The sequence below is a fragment of the Salmo trutta genome, chromosome 17, assembly GCF_901001165.1.
Source record: "Salmo trutta chromosome 17, fSalTru1.1, whole genome shotgun sequence".
Classification (NCBI taxonomy): domain Eukaryota; kingdom Metazoa; phylum Chordata; class Actinopteri; order Salmoniformes; family Salmonidae; genus Salmo; species Salmo trutta.
The window spans coordinates 27,461,025-27,480,918 of record NC_042973.1 but is presented as its reverse complement, the minus strand read 5'-3'; the positions used below and the strand labels follow the sequence as shown (position 1 = coordinate 27,480,918).

Genomic DNA, 19,894 nt, shown 5'->3' with positions numbered 1-19,894 from the left:
CAGTAAACCAGTATAAACCAGAGCAGATGTCAGGGTTATAAATGTTTGGTTCTAGAAATACCCTGCGATGAGCCGGTCTGTGCTGGTCAGTGTCTACTCACTGGGCGGAGTGAGACAGACTAGTGTTAACTGAACCCTGTTTACAGGAGGAGTTATTTCTGGATGGGAAGAGCTCTCTATAGAACTGGACAGGAAGTGTTTTGTTACCCCTCAGCTGTCTGAGTGTAGCTCTAACTTTTCATATTGTTTGTTGACAAGAACAATCCATCAGCCTCCCTACTTTTTGTCATACATTTCACACAAAAGCACTGTATTCACTGAGTGCTTTGAACTTTAATGAACTTTAATCTCACGTTGTGCCAAATTATTCAAAAGCATGTCTTATCTTCTCCTATTTTAAACCACATCTTACCCCACAGTGAACCTAGCCCATCCTTGTTCTTGTTCCAGTGTCTGGACATTCATAGTGTCCTGTATGGTCCTCCGCATAAAACAAGAGCCGCACAGAAGACAGTGGACACGCTGGCCCTGTAAGCAACTCATAGTGTCTTAGCGCGATGATAAAGTATATTCCCAACACTGTCTGCTCTGTTAAATGCATTGAAGTCATATAATCGTTTACAGTACTGTATTTCTTTCCAGGGCACCCAAGGTTGCTGGGAGACGGAGGGAAGGCAGCCTGAAAACAAGGCCTCCTATCTGTGCAGTCCTACCTTCCTATAGCAAGGCAGGAGGAAATGCCAAAATGTCTGACTCCTAACATGCCATCAGAGCTGAGCTGGATGAATGGGCTTGGGCCCACTAAGAAAATAGATACCCTCCCTTTGTCGCAAGTAGAAATTAGATACATTTGAAGTGGACCAAGAAGACCCCTGACAATCATCTCTGTTTTCATTGTCCATTTTCTGAGAAATTGGTGTCAGGCTGTTGTTAAGACCACGCAGACAGAACTCTTCAGAATGAAGTGGCAGAGGGTTCTCTTGCTCAGAGAAGAGCTGCAGCAGATCACCATCTGTCTCTTCCATTCCTCTCTGTGTATACAATGAAGAGATGTCACGGTCGTCGTAAGGAGTGGACCAAAATGCAGCGGGTATATTGATCATCTTCTTTACTTTATTAAGGAGAAGAACTCTTAAACAAAACACGAAAACAGTCCAATAAGGTGCACAAACTAATACTGGAAACAACCACCCACAAACACAAGTGAAAAACGAACACACTTAAATATGGCCTCCAATTAGAGACAACGACAACCAGCTGCCTCTAATTGGAGGTCATTGAAAAAACACAACATAGAAATAGAAAACTAGAATAAACATAGAAATGGAAAATATAGAACATAAATCAAAAACCCCGAAACACACAAAACAAACACCCCCTGCCACGCCCTGACCAAACTACAATAACAAATAACCCCTTTACTGGTCAGGACGTGACAAGAGATTCCATGTTATGTTTGCTGTACTTAACTGTACCAATGTTGTTGATTTTGTAAAATAAATGACCCAAGGCTTATTAATAAAGACTCAAACTCAGTAAAACACACTCGAGTAGTAATTTAATTGTTTTTGCAATATGAACTGGTGTTTAGACAATGGTTCAAATGATTCTGACAATTCACCCATCTTCCATAAAATAACAATGTAGGCTAATTCATGAAGCACTTACTTTCAATATGTGAATTACACCTATCAGTCTATGAGGGTAGAGCACCCCTTTTTAAACATAAAAAATGGAGGCATAAAAGGCTCTTGGGCACCGCAGTGTGTTTAAATCAAATCATATTATATTGGTCACATACATATGGTTAGCAGATGTTATTGCGAGTGTAACGAAATGCAACATTGCACATTGAATAGTTTGGAGATTTAATTTAACCTACAATGTTTTGTGTCAAAAATATTGCCTTTTTGACAATGTTCTTAAGCCCAAAATTAACCTACAATATATGTGTATTGATCAAACAGTGTTTATGTTATATTCACACACTGAAGAGATTTTTAAGCACTGTGAAAGGCCACCTGTTTTCTAATGTATCTGGGCACTTAAGTGCAACCAGGGGCGTCATGCACCCCAAAAATCTGAAAGGGCACAAAGTATGTGAGGATGGCTTTATTTCTTCAGCTTCATCAAGAGCCATAATCATTGTGCTTAATTCTATGCATGTCTAAGCGTATGCCTTGAGCTGTCTGTATCCTCCTGACTGATTATTTTTTTAAAGAAACCTAATATGCTTCTCTGAAAAAATGTCACACTCACACACTCAAACACACACACACATGCAAACTCACACATACACAAAGGCAGTGATACTAAGCTGGTACTCTGTTCCTAAAATAGCCATAGTTGTGCATATACAAACATGCTGTCTAGACCGGACACGCGTGTGCGTCCGTGTGTGCCATCGCACACATGTTGATTTTGTACATCCACACCAGACGCGATCCAAGACACGCAGGATGAAATATAAAAACTAACTCTGAACCAAATATATTCATTTGGGGCAGGTCAAAAAAACATGAAACACTCATGGGTATTTAGCTAGCTAGCTTGCTGTTGCTAGCTAATTTGTCCTGGGATATAAATATTGGGTTGTTATTTCACCTGAAATGCACAAGGTCCTTGTTTTCTGGATCTTTGTAGATTTTTGACTAATTTCAGTCACAAAAAATGATGTGTTCTCTACTCCAACATTTAATCCACAGACAAAACGGGAAACCTAGTTAATTTCTAGTAATCTCTCCTCCTTCAGTAGTAGTAGTGGTAGTAGTAGTAGTAGTAGTAGTAGTAGTAGTAGTAGTAGTAGTAGTAGTAGTAGTAGTATTCTTCTTCTTCTGTAGACTTTATTTGTCGATTGGCAACCTACTTTAACCTCTATGGGCTATGTGGGACGCAAGCGTCCCACCCCTGGTACACCCTATCAACAACAGGTGAAATATCAAGAGCGCCAAATTTGAAAACAATTAAATGTCATAATTCAAATTTCTCAAACATATAACTATCTTACACCCTTTGAAAGATAAACATCTCCTTAATCTAACCACGTTGTCTGATTTCAAAAAGGCTTTACGGCGAAAGCATAAAGTTAGATTATGTTAGGACAGTACATTGAAAATAGCTGTGTGTAATGTTTTGTCAATGCAAAGACACGCGTCACCAAAAGCAGAAAACCAGCTAAGATTATGCACTAACCTTTGACAATCTCCATCAGATGACACTCCTAGGACATTATGTTAGACAATACATGCATTTTTTGTTCTATCAAGTTCATATTTATATCCAAAAACAGCGTTTTACTATGGCGTTGATGTTGAGGAAATCTTTTCCCTCCAATACCGCCAGTCAAATCAGCACAACAAATTTAAATAATTACTATTCGAAAACATTGGTAAAATATTATATTGTCATTCAAAGAATTATAGATTTACATCTCTTGAACGCAACCGGATTGCCAGATTTAAAAATAACCTTACTGGGAAATCACACTTTGCAATAATCTGAGCACTGCGCCCAGAAAAATACGCTTTGCGATACAGACTAACCGCCATGTTGGAGAGATCTAAAATCGAAAATACTATGTAAATAATCCATTACCTTTGATTCTCTTCATCAGATGTCACTTCCAGCAATCCCAGGTCCATAACAAATGTAGTTTTGTTCGAAAAAGCTCATAATTTATGTCCAAAAAGCTCCGTGTTAGCACATGATCTACGCCCGCCGGACTTGTCTTCATGAAAGAAGGGAAAAAAAATATTTACGTTCGTTCAAACATGTCAAACGTTGTATAGCATAAATCATTAGTGCCTTTTTCAACCAGAACATGAATAATATTCAAGGCGGACGATTGCATTCTCTTTTAAAACCTATTGGAACGAGAGGACCCAACATGAACTCGCGCGCCAGAGTCTTATCGGCCACCACCGTTCCAAGGCTCTTGTTCGGTCAGATCTCCCAGTAGAAGACTCAAACCACTTTGTAAAGACTGGTGACATCTAGTGGAAGCCATAGGAAGTGCTCAACGATTAATAAGCCCCTGTGTGTTTCAATGGCATAGGCTTAAAGGTAATTCAACACATCAGGTATCCACTTCCTGTCAGAATTTGTCTCAGGGTTTTGACTGTCATATGAGTTCTGTTATACTTACAGACACCATTCAAACAGTTTTAGAAAATTCAGAGTGTTTTCTATCCAAACCTGAACAATAATATGCATATTCTAGCTTCTGAGTTGGTGTAGGAGGCAGTTAAAAATGGGCACATATTTTTTTCAAAATTCTCAATACTGCCCCCTAGCCCCAACAGGTTTTAAGGTGCATTACCACAACCAACTGGGCTGGAGTGTGGACCTCAGTTCATCTTTCAAACACCCAAGTGGATTTATGCTCCTAAAAACCAATGAGGAGATGGGAGAGGTGGGATTTGCAGCGCGTCAAGCATAAAAAAATAGAACCAACTTCTATTTTAGCGCCTGGCTACGCCGACGCTCTTTGACGCGAGCAAGCAGTTTAGATGAAATGATTGAAAAACATGTTCCGTACCAGTCAAAAGTTTAGACACACCTACTCATTCAAGGGTTTTCATTTATTTTTACTTTTTTCTACATTGTAGAATAATAGTGAAGACATCAAAACTATGAAATAACACATGGAATAATGTAGTAACCAAAAAAGTATTAAACAAATACAAATATAGTTTAGATTCTTCAAAGTAGCCACCCTTTGCCTTGATGACAGCTTTGCACACTCTTGGCGCTCTCAACCAGCTTCATGAGGTAATCACCTGGAATGCATTTCAATTAACAGTTGTGCCTTGTTAAAAGTTAATTTGTGGAATTTATTTCCTTCTTAATGCGTTTCAGCCAATCAGTTGTGTTTTGACAAGGTAGGGTGGGTATACAGAAGATGGTCTTTTACCAAATAGGGCTAAGTCCATATTATGGCAAGAACAGCTCAAATAAGCAAAGAGAAATGACAGTCCATCATTACTTTAAGACATGAAGGTCAGTGAAGATGGAACATTTCAAGAACTTTTTAAGTTTCTTCAAGTGCAGTCGCAAAAACCATCAAGCGCTATGATGAAACTGGCTCTCATGAGGACCACCACAGGAAAGGAAGACCCAGAGTTACCTCTGCTGCAGAGGATAAGTTCATTAGAGTTAACTGCACCTCAAATTGCAGCCCAAATAAATGCTTCACAGAGTTCAAGTAACAGACACATCTCAACATCAACTGTTCGGAGGAGACTGTGTGAATCAGGCCTTTATGGTCGAATTGCTGCAAAGAAACCACTACTAAAGGACACCAATAATAAGAAGACACTTGCTTGGGCCAAGAAACACAAGCAATGGACATTAGACCGGTGGAAATCTGTCCAAATTTGAAATCTTTGGTTCCAACCGCCATGTCTTTGTGATACGCAGAGTAGGTGAATGGATGATCTCCCCATGCGGGGTGTTCCCACCATGAAGCATGGAGAAGGAGGTGTGAGGATGTGGGGGTGCTTTGCTGGTGACACTGTCTGTGATTTATTTTGAATTCAAGGCACAATGAACCAGCATGGCTACCACAGCATTCTGCAGCGATACGCCATCCCATCTGGCTTGCGCTTAGTGGGACTATCATTTATATGACAATGACCCAACACACCTCCAGCCTGTGTAAGGTCTATTTAACCAAGGAGAATGATGGAGTGCTGCATCAGATGACCTGGCCTCCACAATCACCCAACCTCAACCCAATTGAGATGGTTTGGACCGCAGAGTGAAGGAAAAGCAGCCAACAAGTGCTCAGCATATGTGGGAACTCCTTCAAGACTGTTGGAAAAGCATTCCTCATGAAGCTGGTTGAGAGAATGCCAAGAGTGTGCAAAGCTGTCATCAAGGCAAGGTTACCACATGATTCTATATGTGTTATTTCATAGTTTTGACGTCTTCAGTATTATTTTATAATGTAGACAAAAGTAAAAATAAAGAAAAACCTTGAATGAGTAGGTGTGTCCAAACTTTTGACTGGTACTGTATGTGTACATTTATTTTGCAACACTCAAGCACGCAACGCAAGCAGTGTGGTCAGCATGTACAGTAAGGTCAGATTCAATCAGATCAAGCATTAACCGATAGCAGACACTCTCACAAAGTGGATGTTTTGAAGGTGTTGGAAGTGGTGTTGGAGGTAGTACTGCATTGGAGTGGTAAAATCAGTGAGCAGCTGCTCTTGCAATCACTGTCTCGAAGCCACACCCCCACTCGTGTTAAGAAGTTCAGAATGAGAAAGTGTAAGCTATATAGAAATAATTGACAATGTCTGCTTTAGGTATAATGCCGGGAACCACTTGTGGATTTGACAGCTCTAATGCAGTTCCACTTCTGACACCTTCAAAACAACCGCTATGTGGATGACGGCTAAAGCGGATCTGATTTGACTAGAGCCCTGACTCACCTCTAAGCCAAGGTGAATCCTGACACTGGTCACCAACACAACATGGCTCAAGCCAAGGGAATTCATATGTACTGTGGTTTACTGAAATTACACTGAACAAAAATATAAACGCAACATGTAAAGTGTTTTATATTTTATGAGCTGAAATAAAAGCTCCCAGAAATGTTCCATACTCACAAAAAGCTTACTTCTCTCAAATATTGTGAACAAATTTGTTTACATCCCTGTTAGTGAGCATTTCTCCTTTGCCAAGACAATCCATCCACCTGACAGGTGTGGCATATCAAGAAGCTGATTAAACAGCATGATCATTACATACACCTTGTGCTGGGGACAATAAAAGGCCACTCTAAAATGTGCTGTTTGGTCACACAATGCCACAAATGTCTCAAGTTTTGAGGAAGCTTGCAATTGGCATGCTGACTGCAGGAATATCCACCAGAGCTGTTGCCAGAGAATTGAATGTTAATTTCTCTACAATAAGCTGCCTCCAACATTGTTTTAGAAAATTTGACAATACTTCAAACCGTCCTCACAACTGCAGACCACGTGTAACCTCGCCTGCCCAGGACCTCCACATCCGGCTTCTTCACCTGTGGGATCGTCTGAGACCAGCCACTCGGACAGCTGATGAAACTGTGGGTTTGCATAAGTGAAGAATTTCTGCACAAACTATCAGAAATCATCTCAGGGAACCTCATCTGTGTGCTCGTCGTACTCAACAGGGTCTTGACTTGACTGCAGTTCAGCATCGTAACTGACTTCAATGGGCAAATGCTCACCTTTAATAGTCACTGGCACACTGGAGAAGTGTGCTCTTCACAGATGAATCCTAGTCTCAACTGTACCGCGCAGATGGCAGACAGCGTGTATGGCGTCGTGCGGGCGAGCGGTTTACTGATGTCCATGTTGTGAGGAGACTGCCCCATGGTGGCGGTGGGGTTACGGTATGGGCAGATAAAAGCTACGGACAACGAACACAATTGCATTTTATTGATGGTAATTTGAAAGCACAGATATACAGTGACGAGATCCTGAGGCCCATTGTCTTGCCATTCATCCGCCGCCATCACCTCAGCAGATTTCAGCATGATAGTGCACGGCCCCATGTCGCAAAGATCTGTACACAATTTCTGGAAGCAGAAAATGGCCCAGTTCTTCCATGGACTGCATACTCACCAGACATGTCACCCATTGAACATGTTTGGGATGCTCCGGATCGACGAGTATGACAGCGTGTTCCAGTTCCCGCCAATATCCAGCAACTTCGCACAGCCATTGAAGAGGAGTGGGACAACATTCAGAACATGTGTCGCGCTGATTGAGGCAAATGGTGGTCACACCAGATACTGACTGCTTTTCTGATCTACGCCCCTACCTTTTTTTAAGGTATATGTGACCAACAGATGCATATCTGTATTCCCAGTCATGTGAAATCCATAGATTAGGGCCTAATTCATTTATTTAAATTGACTGATTTCCTTATATGAACTGTAACTCAGTAAAATCTTTGAAATTGTTGCATGTTGCGTTTATATTTTGTTCAGTGTAAATGTACAGGTCTTATCTCAGACATTAACCATATGCTTATCTCCATATTCTCTCTAGTTGTCTGTCTCTCCTTTCCTTAAGTTCACTCCACCTTGTTTACAGTCTGTCTGTCTTGCTTCCAGTGCCTCTACAAGCAGAGAAAAACACCTCTCTTTGGAATTCAAGATGTTTGGATTTCTTCTTGCTCCCTCTAAAGCCATTTACAGGTTAAAAGATCATGGTGAGGGAACCGGAAGGATAACCTATAAAACACTTTTGAGGGTACAATATTGTACATTTTGAAACTTAATAATAATGTCAAACATGTAGAAAACGTTTAGTGGTTTTACTAAGTGGTGATCAGAATCACTCGATTACACCCCATCTGATTTAGAATTGCATTTGATTTTTTTCTTTTTTTCTTTCCAATTCAAATTGTTAATAGCAAGTAGATTTCATTTGACAAGACATGATACACATACTTTTGTGCCCTATCATAAACACATTCAAATATAGCCATCATTAGCATTGTATTGGAGGATTTCCCTTATTAACCACAGGAACTCCCTCAGTAACAAACCACTAGCTTTAAATGTGGTTAAAAATAACATGGCATTACAGGAAACAATAGGTATAATGTTTTTTTTCTAGATACATACTGTAAATGTTGAACATATTTTAAGACTGCAGCATTAACCATAACAATGGAGGATATATTAGCATTGTTCCATATTTGGTTATAGTATCTCAGGCAAAAAGACAGCCCTATTCTGTGGTACAGGTTACTACAAAAATATAGCAGGAAATGAATATAACATATTCTTAAAAAGAAGCAGAGAGACATTTGAAAATGGGTAACAAATGCTATTAAAACTTTTTTATATATATGCAGTGGCTATCATTTGTACTCTTATCACAGTTGTAGGCATAGCAATTTAGGAATCACATCGAATAACGTCACCTTACAGTTCGCTGCAACTGATTGACTGGTGTGTGACTTAATATGGGGAGTATTATAGTAAAAATATCTAATTTGAATCAGAACTCATCTTCATTAGATTCAAGATAGACTGTGGCAACTCTTTTCTTATGAGTGACCTTCAGTGGGGGATCCTGTCCTTGGCCATTATTTACATCCATCTGGAAGGTGAATGACTTCTCTGATTGCCCCAGCTTGATGTTCTTCTCAGTGACATCAGCTGAGGACTCGCCTCCCTGTCCCTCACTGCTAGTCACCCAGCACATCTCCTTTGTGTCCAAGGTGTATCCTCCCTCTGCTCCAAGGTTGGGGTTGGAGGAGCGTAGAGCCGCCATGATCTGCTCCTCAGATACATCATCCCCCTGCTCCCCCAGCAGCCCAGAGTCCTCTAGAGTTGTTGAGCTCTTGAGCTCTGCCACAATGGTCGTGGTTCCGTTGTCAGAGGACTGGTGTACTTTTTTTATGTCCACAGATATGTTCTGAGGACTATCACTGCCGCCTCTTGTGAGGAGAGCCAGCTCTTCTTTCAGGCTCCCTGACACTGTTCCTTGGAGCTGCTCTAGGGCTCCCCTCAGCTGCTCTTTGGGGCGTAGAGTTTCCTCTCTCAGGTATCCGAGCATTGACTCCTGCACTGTGGGGGAGACACGGATGGTCTCCTCTTCAATGATGCACTCTGAGTAACTCTTTGGGGCCAAGGAGTGGTCATCTTTCATGTACTGGCTGTCCGATGCAGGTCTGTAACTATCGATTTCCTCAACAAAAAATGTGTTCTTTGAGGCTTCCCCCTCCTGGTAATACCTTTCATCTGAAAAGTCGTCCACCATTCGTCCACCACTGGAGGGTGGTTCACCATGTCCATATGATGCTATACCACCACCCTCCTCAGGCTCTGACAGATTTCCATCAGGTGTGGAGACTAAATACTCTTGAGACTCTTGGTTGTGGCTGTAGTACGGAGATTCACTATCTCTGAAGTCTTCCTGGACCTTCACAGATTCACCACTACTGCCATAGTTTGCTGCTGTCATGGAGGTTTTCATTACTTCAGCACCACTCTCATGGTATTTGGTGCCGTGAGGGTCATTCTCTAGTTCTTCAATCTGAAAGAACATTGAAGAGGGCTGGGAGAACTTGGGTGTGGACTTCTCCTCAAACTCGTACTCCTCGTCACTGTAACCCTCCACTGGTTCCTCGATGATTTCCACATTGACAGTCTTGTTTTCCATGTCCTCTCCTCCATGCAGCCCAAGGCTGAGCAGATTCTGAATCATGTTTCCTGTTGCAGTGCCCTTGATATCCTCCAGTGACATGTGTTTCACTCCCTTGCTGAGAAGTTCCTCCAGTGCAAAGTCCTCTGACATATCCAGCTCCTCCTGCACCTTGGACTCCAGGATAATCTGTGTCTTTGTTGACCCGTCCTCCTTCTCCGTTTTCTCCACATGGTAAGTGATCTTGGAGTCTGGAGATGAGCTGCAGACCTTTCGATCCAAACCAGCAGGTTTCATGACCTTCTCAATGAGTTCCTCCATAGACACAGAGTCTAGGACCATCTTATCACTTGTCGTGGTTGCTGTAATGCTGCCATCTTTGGCATGCATCTTGACATTCTGAAGACCAAATGCATCTCCTCTCACCTCTCTTTCAACTTGCCTCTCTGCTTTCTTTTTGTTGTCCTCCTCTGTGTTTCTGCTAAGACTCATCATTGGTGGTGACAGAATTCTCACTGATTTGGGGTCAGCAGTGGGTGAGAAAATGGGACTGGACGTGTTTGCTATGCCTCGAGAATGGTCAAGAGAATCCTTAGCTGAGTGTTGTGACCCCTCTTTGATTCTCACACTCCTCTCCTCCACAACTTTCTTCTGAGCATCTATATTTGTCTTGTCCGTACTCTGGGCCACAGGTTTAACGGTAGTGGAGGAAGAGCTTGAGGATGCAGACTGGGATTTAGTGAATGAGACCATGTCCCTTCTGGCGGTAGGACTCTGATTCATGTTGTAGCTGCTGCCTTTGACTGAGATAGGAATGATCCTGGAAGGACTGGTGCGACCATACTGAGATGGAACAGGTGATCTTCTCAAGCTTGAGGTTGGCTCCATGTATTTCACATCCAGATGTTTCCTTACATCCTGTCTGGTTGATGTGGAAACTCTTGGTTTGTACTGTTGTGGAGGCATCATCTTAATATCTGAGGTGGAGAGTGAAGCACCAAATGAATGTTGTTATAAATTGGGAAATGTCTATCACTGCATATACACTGAGTGTATAAAACATTATGGACACCTTCCTAATATTACGTTGCACCCCCCCCTTTTGCCCTCAGAACTGCCTCAATTCATCAGGGCATGGACTCTACAAGGTGCCGAAAGTGTTCAACAGGCATGCTGGCCAATTGTGATGCCAATGCTTTCCACAGTTGTGTCAAATTGGCTGGATGTCCTTTGGGTGGTGGACCATTCTTGATACACACAGGAAAAAACAGTGAAAAGTGTGAAAAACCCAGCAGCATTGCAGTTCTTGAAACAAACCAGTGTGCCTAGTTTCTACTATTATACCCCTTTCAAATGCACTTAAATATTTTGCCTTGCCCATTCACCCTCTGAATGGCACACATACACAATCCATATCTAAATTGCTTAAAGGCTTTGAAATCTTTCTTTAACCTGTCTCCTCCCCTTAATCTACACTGATTGAAGTGGATTTAACAAGTGACATCAATAAGGGATCATAGCTTTCACCTGGATTCAGCTGGTCAGTCTATGTCATGGAAAGAGAAGGTGTCCATAATGTTGTGTACACTCAGTGTATATACAGGTAACTGACAAAATCATGGAAATATGAGGAATACCAAGTATATTGAAAGCAAATGCTTCCACACAGATGTGCTTAGGGTCATGTTTAAAAACTGCAGGGCAAGCCATTATTTTGGCTACCATAGCTATGCCCCTATAGGATGGCAATTCCCCCCATCCACAGGGCACGAGTGGTCACTGAATGGTTTGATAAGCATGAAAACTATATAAACCATATGCCATGGCCGTCTCAGTCCCCAGATATCAACCCAATTTAACACTGTTCTGGGTCGTGGTGGCCCAAAGTCCTATTAAGACACTTTATGTTGATGTTTCCTTTATTTTGGCAATTACCTGTATATACAGTAAGTTTGTAGAATTGAGTAAAATAAATAAATGCTACCAAAAGGATGTAAGCAATAGAAAAAATGTCTAAAGAAAATTGACTCTCAAATGTATAGTAACACAAACGTCCCGGCCGAAAGTATGACTTATTTGAAAGTTATGTACAATACCTATGACTCTTCCTCTTGACTGCAGATGTTGCTGATGCTCTCCTTCAATAAGTGCCCTATAGAGAAACAAAAACACAATGGCATTAAAACCAAGGGTACATACATGGCAATGAAATTATTTGATTTGTATTCTTAGTGCAATATTGCTTCTTCATAATTAAGCAATGGTTTGTTTTCACACAAATACAATCACCTCACAGGAGGATGTTGATCTTTCTGCCCTGCCATCTCAAACCTCAAATAAAACACACAGGTAGGCTACCAAACCATGAACACAACCCATGGACCTGGCCATATACAAACAAGAGCAGAGGTCAACATCAACACTTTACCACAACAGACCAAAAGACGTCTAACAACAAACATACTGTACCAGTAAAGTTGAACAGCTCACCTGCCTCGGAAAAGTAATGGCTCCACAAAATAAGAGTTGGAAAACAAAAGCTACCTTATGAGACTTTGCTGAAGCTATAACCCCTGTGAAAGTCGCCGGTGTCTCTCCCAAAAGGCTGACCTAAAAATAACAGCTACAACGTGCTTCTGTCTGCTCTCTACTATGGATTCTAATGTGTACACAGGCACGCACACAATAGGAGACAGACCAGCTTTCCCGCTAACTCTTCAAGGAAGACATTTTTTCCAAATATTTTAAACAAAGTGCAGATGTACCAGTCTAAGTAGGCTTACAAGAGACCTCGATAAAGAGCCTAGGGAGACCAGGGAATATTATGTAAATAATATCCTTTATATGGGCCACAGACCAGATGACACAAAGAGAGACCCCGGAAGAGACCAAAAAGAGACTAGTGTTTGTGTTAGATTTCTGAATTAAGCAATAATTCATGAGAAGCCATGTGTTATGGCATTTTTATCATGGCTATGATGTGGTCATAGCCACGAGGCGAAGCATGGTAAAGACATGGATATCAAACATGGTAAAGGGCTAAGGCACTGCATCTCAGGGCTTGAGGCGTCACTACAGACACCCTGGTTCGATTCCAGGCTGTATCACATCTGGCCGTGATTGGGAGTCCAATAGGGAGGAGCACAATTGGCCCAGTGTCGTCCGAGTTTGGCCGGTGTAGGCAGTCATTGTAAATAAGAAGTTGTTCTTAACTGACTTAACTAGTTAAATAAAGGTTCAATTTAAAATAAATAAAATCAAATAAAGCAGGATAACAAGTGTCAAGCAAGTGAGTATTGACATGGCTATTTCATCTTAAATGCCATCGCTTGATATAACCATGTGCATGGATTGTACTAGTGTTGTGGGACTAAACTAGCCTCTGTTATGATAATATTGAAGTGTTCTTGAAGTAATCCAATGTGAATTGTAGTGACATGGTATTAGTCTGGCATTGCCATATCAGGGCTCAACAAGACATCTCACAAATCACTTTAATACTTTTTTTCTAACAGAGATATAAATAGCAAATATTTCCTGTTCACCTAAGACCAAACTGTTTAGGTCTTGGCTGTTTACAAATGAGCAAAATATTCCTACAGATATCACACTGTGGATAACATTAGGAGTTAATATTAGAGAAGGCTGTGTGGAGGAATGCTAAGTGCCCCTGCCAAATGGGAGGGCAGCAGAGCAGTTGCTTTGCAGCTACAGTGAAGGGTGAAATCACTATAAATACATTTCAAGTCCAACAACACTGCAGCATTGAAGGGTCAGTGTTGGGCCTAACATGACAGAATCAAATCAAATTTCTGGTCCGACAGGCAAAACCGATGTATTACTATACTGTAAAGGCTGCTTTGTAATTCTATGGTACTTTTAAGCTGCAATAATAAACTGACTGTATTTACAAAAGCACTACACCACAATTCTCTCAGCATTTCCTCAGAATCAGCATTTTCAGCCACCTCCACTGATTTCCAAAGATACTATAGTAAAAAGGAGCACTACACAACGTCTAACCCATGAGGCAGAATAATGTAACATGACATTTCTAACTGTGCTTGGATCATGTGGGAAGTAAGGTTGTTAGTACTATGTCTTGGTAACTACTGTTGGTTGCATAACAGCAATCTCTGCTAAAAGTCTCTATAGTGGCCTCTATAGAAGTCAGAAAGGACTAGCAGTACAGAAGAAGACCTACCTGTAGTAAGCCACCTCCATGCCCAGATCCATCTTGACCTGCAGGAGCTGCTGGTGGTCTCTGACCTTTTCCGCCATGGTGTTGGCCAACATTTCCCGCTCCCGCTCCAACTGATCAATAATCACCTGCAAAGAGACGATGGAATGTAATTGTGAGCATGTGCATTGTCTTCTATCCTGTCATACATTTTTCTCAAATACTGTTATGAGACGATAATTATAGGGTCGGTCTATATGGATTACATATCAATATATGTATTACATTTCTCATTACATATTGCAATATCAGATGTAGGGAATTCAGATGAGAGGTGGTACCCTGAATACGAATATAAACCCATCTTTCAGGCCACAATTTACTGTCCAGATTTGTCCCTCTAAGGTACCCATATGATCATTCATTGTACTACGTGTCAGTTTCAATAAGGTATTTTGGTTCACCATCTAACCCTCTTCGTTTCTCCCTCAGTAGGTAACCGATCCAATTGTATTGAGTGTGTACAGGTGAATGTGGCACTGCTGTTTGTGTTGTGCACCTGTTTTAAAGGCCCTTGAGACACCTTTCCTAGTCACCTCTCATTTAAAGGAAAAGCAGGATGGACTGGCTGAATCATGGGTGATCCCTCAAACGCATCAGACTAAACAGCTAGGTAAACAACTGTCCCTTTAAGTCTAGTCTGATGTTGACATATGGCAGGGCTCCCCAACTGGCAGCCCGCAGGCAGAATTTGGCCCGTGGGTGGTTTTATTTGGTTTTCTGAGCTAAAAATAATAATACAAAAAAAACGTTTGTTGTTGGAAATGAAAAAACACCAGGAAATCCGCTCCAAGTGATTTTATTTTTGGGAATCTTTTCTCAAGTATTTACATACATAATAAAGAGACGTTATCATATACAAATATAAGCAAGGTTTAAAATGATTATGTTTTAGTCAAATATTATATCTGTTTGGGCTTCTTGCGGTCAATTTGCAGTCTACAAATGATTCGTAATTATGTTCTGCCCCCCTGACCATCCGCTCCAAAAAAATCGCCCCCCGGCTGAATCTAGTTGATGACCCCTGACATTTGGCATCCCACTGAATGAGTGTCAGGTTCAATTTTAAACCCATTCCAGGAATTTGAAGATTATTTTGAACAATTAGACATCACTTAAGAGTTTATGACAACATTATGCATGATGTACCTTGAAATTATTTTGGAAATGTGCATTGGAGTAAAATGATTGATCTGCTTGGTAGGGCTCCATCGTTAGTAGGATACTGAGGATTAGTCTCTGTGACAGCTAATTGGTTTAAGTGGCTGGTACAGCTAACAGCCGTAATATGTTTGGCCAGTCAATCCTTTTTGTCTGGCCTGAAACACTGAACTGGTGCAGAATGCATTTTTCTCTGTAGTTATGAGGGAAGTTATGGGCCTTCCACCACCCTGGGGTTGCCATTTTAATGGCACAGGCTTATAAATCAAAGCTGCTGAGATTATTTTCAAGATTTATTGGCTTCAGAACCATCGACCGAGTGTTGATATCATCTATAAGAGGCTGATCCCAGTGGATGGATGGTAGGCAGTGGGTGTGATACAGCCAAATGTCACTCCTCACTGTGGTCCCAACAGGCCTGTCAGGGAACAGGTGCTGGTTGAGAGTTTATATGGAGTAGTTGTGCTCATTTAGAATCACAAAGTAGTACAAGGCCCCTCCAAGTAGGAAAGTGATACTTCACAAGGAGGTGTGGCTCATATATCAATTTCTCAGTTCCTGCAGTTACTTTGCTCCATTTTTAATTCCTGTGGGCCAATGTGATTGAAGTACATGCACAAATATATGCACATTTTGTGTCGTTTAAACATAACTTTGAAGCATACTGTGAACATTATCATTGAAGAAATATCTGATCAATAAATTCAGTCATATAGTGAAATTTCATAGCAGTATAACTTATTATAAGGAGGTAAAGGATCCATCTCACTCATCATAATAATTATGCATCATAGTACAAAATATGATAATGAGAAATAACAACAAAAAAACGAACTAAAAAACGATGTTCGAGTCTGCAGCAATTGAATTTACTATGGAGTAAATTTCTCCTAAAATAGTGGGTGTGGCACCTAGAGGAGGCAGTCATCTCTAATGGAAAGGCTGTGCGATCTGTGCGCAGCACCAATCACGTTGTAGAAATGCATGCATTTCATGATCCATGAACGGAACCAAAAATAACACAAATTTCTGCATTGTTATGACTTTTGTATATATACTGTCAAAAGACAGACACCGAATGGTGTCTAAACATGGGATGCAAACCCTATTTGCTGACCTGATACTGGGTGATGTCCCCGTGGAAGTTCTCCTGCATGTCTATGAGCTGTTCCTCCAGGTGTATTTGAATCTGACCTTGCTTTTCAGCCTCTTTACGTAATTTGTCAAACTCTGAGGCATACTTCATCTTTTCCCTTTGGAGATCCCCCAGCCTCGTCTGGTCCGCTTTGATCGATTCCTCCATATCTTCGACCTTCCTTCGATACATCTCTGAAGTGTCTGTCCATCCTTCGGACAGGCTGAGGGCATAATGTTGCATCTCTTCCATCGAGACCGCTGGAGGACCATGGTACGTTTGGGTAACAATAGGTCGTGAATGCACCTGGCTCCGGAGCTTGGTCATTTCTTGTCTGTGTGCATCCTCAATGAATTTGTACTCGTTCTCAAGCTGGAACAGCCGTTCTTCAAGTTCCCCATTGGTCTGTTGAGCTTTATGAAGCTGCTTCTCGCAACCTTTTAGCTCTCCACCTATGTCTTTGCATACCACCTGCTCCTCACAACACATCAACTGTAACATCTGAAACTCTTGCCAAAGCTTCTCTCGTTCCGTCTCGGCTCGGGACTTCTCGAAAGATAGTTGCCCCACCATTCTCCTCAGGTCCCGTATGTCGGCCATATATTGGTTGTCCCATTCCACTGTCTTCTCTTGTCTTATCTTGTTTATTTCAGTTATGAGGATTGCATTGTCATGCTCCAACTGCATTGTTCTTGACAGGTACTGGCCCAGTCTGTTGTTGAGCTCCTGTAATTGATGTTTTTCTGCTTCAACGCTTCTCCTGAATTGTAACATCTTGTCATTTACAAATGTTACTCCTTCGCGTCTTTATATTTCAGTACGGAGAAAATGTTGTTCTGGTCTTATTTGCGAGTGCGTCTGGGAGCAGAGCTGTGATGCAACTCAGCATGAGGGCTTGACTTGTTAAGTGCAGAAGGTGGGCGGAGGCTTAATCATGGCTTCCAGCGGCCCGTTATCCTGGCAGATGTTAGTGGGTTGAAAATCTTATTCGCTTTTCCTATGGTGGGCTATAGCTCTACCAAGTGGAGAGAAATGTACGATGCAACCGCACACCCGTTCCAACAGAGACAGTTCACTACACCCTACAAATAAAATCAAATCAAAATGTAAACATTTTTTGAAAACAAACTATTCTTGATTACACTTCACAGATATACATGCTATTCATTGGTAGGGATTCTAATTTCTGCACGTACAGAATATGTCTGACTCATCTGCCTGCTTAAAATGGAGAGTATCAGTCGCGCGTAATGGACGCAGATGAAGTCTCCGTGGTATTAACTGGTCTGTGTTACCTTTAAAGTTTTATTTCGAAGTTATATTAGGCTATTGTATGTTTTATTGACAGCTAAGCAAATGTAGGCTTCTGCTATGTAGGCTATTGTTTGGCTACTGGAATGGAAAGCGCTGGTGTTCCCCTTTGTACAGTTCTGTTTTCATTTTGATCAGGGTTCGGGCCTTTCAGAGAGTACTTGGTAAATCCTAGTTGGCAGGCAGCTCAGGTAATGTAACATGTTGGATATCTCAATTGAATGTGTATATTTAATTCAATACATTTAATTATTGTGCAAACTACATATATCATGTCCTGCATTTGCAATAGGGTTTGGAGAAGGTTGGACTGGCAGAGAACATTAATATCTACATTAAAGAGGTATCAGTGAGCTACTCAAATCACATCAGGTGATAGTTGGCATGTGGGAAACTGTTAACCCAAAGGTAAATATGCATACCATGATGGGAGGAGGGGTTGGGACAAGAGTGCAATCCCCTTCTAACAGTCAAATATCTAAAATATGTTTTGCTTCTTTACCTGTGTCTATACTGCTTTTCAGCCCCATTACTGTACAGTACTCACATGTAAAGGTTGACTTACTGACTTTTCTCTGTGATTCCCAGTTTGCCATACATCTTGGAATAGCCCCGGGCTCAAGAGGCATCTCTCTGGAGCAGACAGGCAAGAACCATGGTTACAGAGATAGAGATGTGTGTGCCTTTTGTCCTGTTAATCATTGCTGCATTGAGGGAGGACCAGATAGACTAGACTCAATCATAGACATGAGGTCCCTCTCCAAGGACCTGAAACAAATGGGTCTGGATGTCATCTACTCAAGGGACGCAGGAAGGTAGGGTTCCATATATCCCAGATATACTGTACATTAATAGTAAAGACAATGATTTGTAAGGCATTCCCTCTTATCCAGGTACCTGTGTGATTTTGTGTATTACTGCTCTCTGCACCATGGCCATGTGAGGGCAGCCTTCATCCATGTGCCAGCCTCAGGCAGCATGGCCACTCCTGACAGACTGGTGCCACTGCTGCAGACTGTCATTCAGGCCATGCTCAACCAGCTGGAGGCCCTACAAACAGCCAAAGACCACATGACAACTGTCTCCAAGACTCCCGAAGACCCAACCATGGCTACCTCAGGCATAGTGCACACAGGAGATGATCCATGACCGGTTAGATCATGCCACTCGTATTGTTACTATTCATCCTGTTTCAATGTGTTGTAAACAGTAAGTCATTCTGCTAAATATACAAGTATGGAATATAGTCAAGTATGTGGTAACTCATAAGCAATCAGTCATGACAGCAAGTCATCTTTCTCATTCACTTTTTTATTCAAATTTTAAGAAAAAAATACAAGAAATTCTCATAGATACACATTAAGAGAATGGCATGTCAAAAATACACCATCTCAACTATACGTGTGAAAAACCATGAGGCCTCAGATACAGAACTTGCAAAAAGACAGAGTCTAGCCAAGCTGTTTAACCAAATATATTAGCCAATCATTGAAATGACAGAGACTCAGATTTTGTGAAAGTATAAGTAAATAAAAACGAAGTAAAATCTTCTCAGTAGATCAAGGCCCCTTTTTGAAGTTGTCGGAATGCAAAGCAGAACAACAGTGCCTGAAAAATTATACTGATAAACCTCAAGCTCATTATTGCGATTTGATTGCATGGATGCCTCTTCTATAAACCTGAGGTTTGCATATAGAACATTCTGAAGAAAATACAATTACAATTATATTAATAATAATTGAAATGCAACCTTTTCAGTCAATCTTATCTCCATGTTTGCAAATTGGCAATGCAAAAAGAAACCATTTATCTACTGTAAACAACTCTTCTTAAAATTCTAGTCATGCTATTTACTCTCTGCCATGACTACCCGTAATCTACTGGACATGTCTGT

The 19,894-nt window shown here is 41.3% G+C and overlaps 2 protein-coding genes across 2 annotated transcripts; one reads left to right on the top strand and one right to left on the bottom strand.

Moving 5' to 3' along the window:
- Positions 1–8,298: 8,298 nt before the first annotated feature.
- Positions 8,299–17,597, bottom strand: LOC115151979 (synemin). The gene is made up of 4 exons (XM_029696369.1): positions 16,672–17,597; positions 14,358–14,482; positions 12,250–12,305; positions 8,299–11,130 (listed from the first exon to the last, which is right to left on the bottom strand). Exons 1-4 carry the CDS (start codon positions 17,461–17,463, stop codon positions 9,005–9,007), a joined length of 3,099 nt encoding a protein of 1,032 aa, XP_029552229.1. The 5' UTR covers positions 17,464–17,597; the 3' UTR covers positions 8,299–9,004.
- Positions 17,598–18,378: 781 nt separating this feature from the next.
- Positions 18,379–19,149, top strand: pgpep1l (pyroglutamyl-peptidase I like). Its single transcript, XM_029695261.1, has 3 exons — positions 18,379–18,408; positions 18,589–18,815; positions 18,894–19,149. The coding sequence occupies exons 1-3, from the start codon at positions 18,385–18,387 to the stop codon at positions 19,147–19,149; spliced, it is 507 nt and encodes a 168-aa protein (XP_029551121.1). The 5' UTR covers positions 18,379–18,384.
- Positions 19,150–19,894: the final 745 nt, after the last annotated feature.

Excerpts from the sequence above, each read along its gene's own strand:
- LOC115151979 (XM_029696369.1), bottom strand. The coding sequence starts at position 17,463 with ATGTTACAATTCAGGAGAAGCGTTGAAGCAGAAAAACATCAATTACAG. Across the intron at positions 12,306-14,357 it reads ATGGAGGTGGCTTACTACAG|GGCACTTATTGAAGGAGAGC; the intron begins GTAGGTCTTCTT and ends GTTTCTCTATAG. Across the intron at positions 11,131-12,249 it reads GTCAAGAGGAAGAGTCATAG|ATATTAAGATGATGCCTCCA; the intron begins GTATTGTACATA and ends TCTCCACCTCAG.
- pgpep1l (XM_029695261.1), top strand. The coding sequence starts at position 18,385 with ATGTGGGAAACTGTTAACCCAAAG. Across the intron at positions 18,409-18,588 it reads GGGAAACTGTTAACCCAAAG|TTTGCCATACATCTTGGAAT; the intron begins GTAAATATGCAT and ends TGTGATTCCCAG. Across the intron at positions 18,816-18,893 it reads TACTCAAGGGACGCAGGAAG|GTACCTGTGTGATTTTGTGT; the intron begins GTAGGGTTCCAT and ends CCTCTTATCCAG.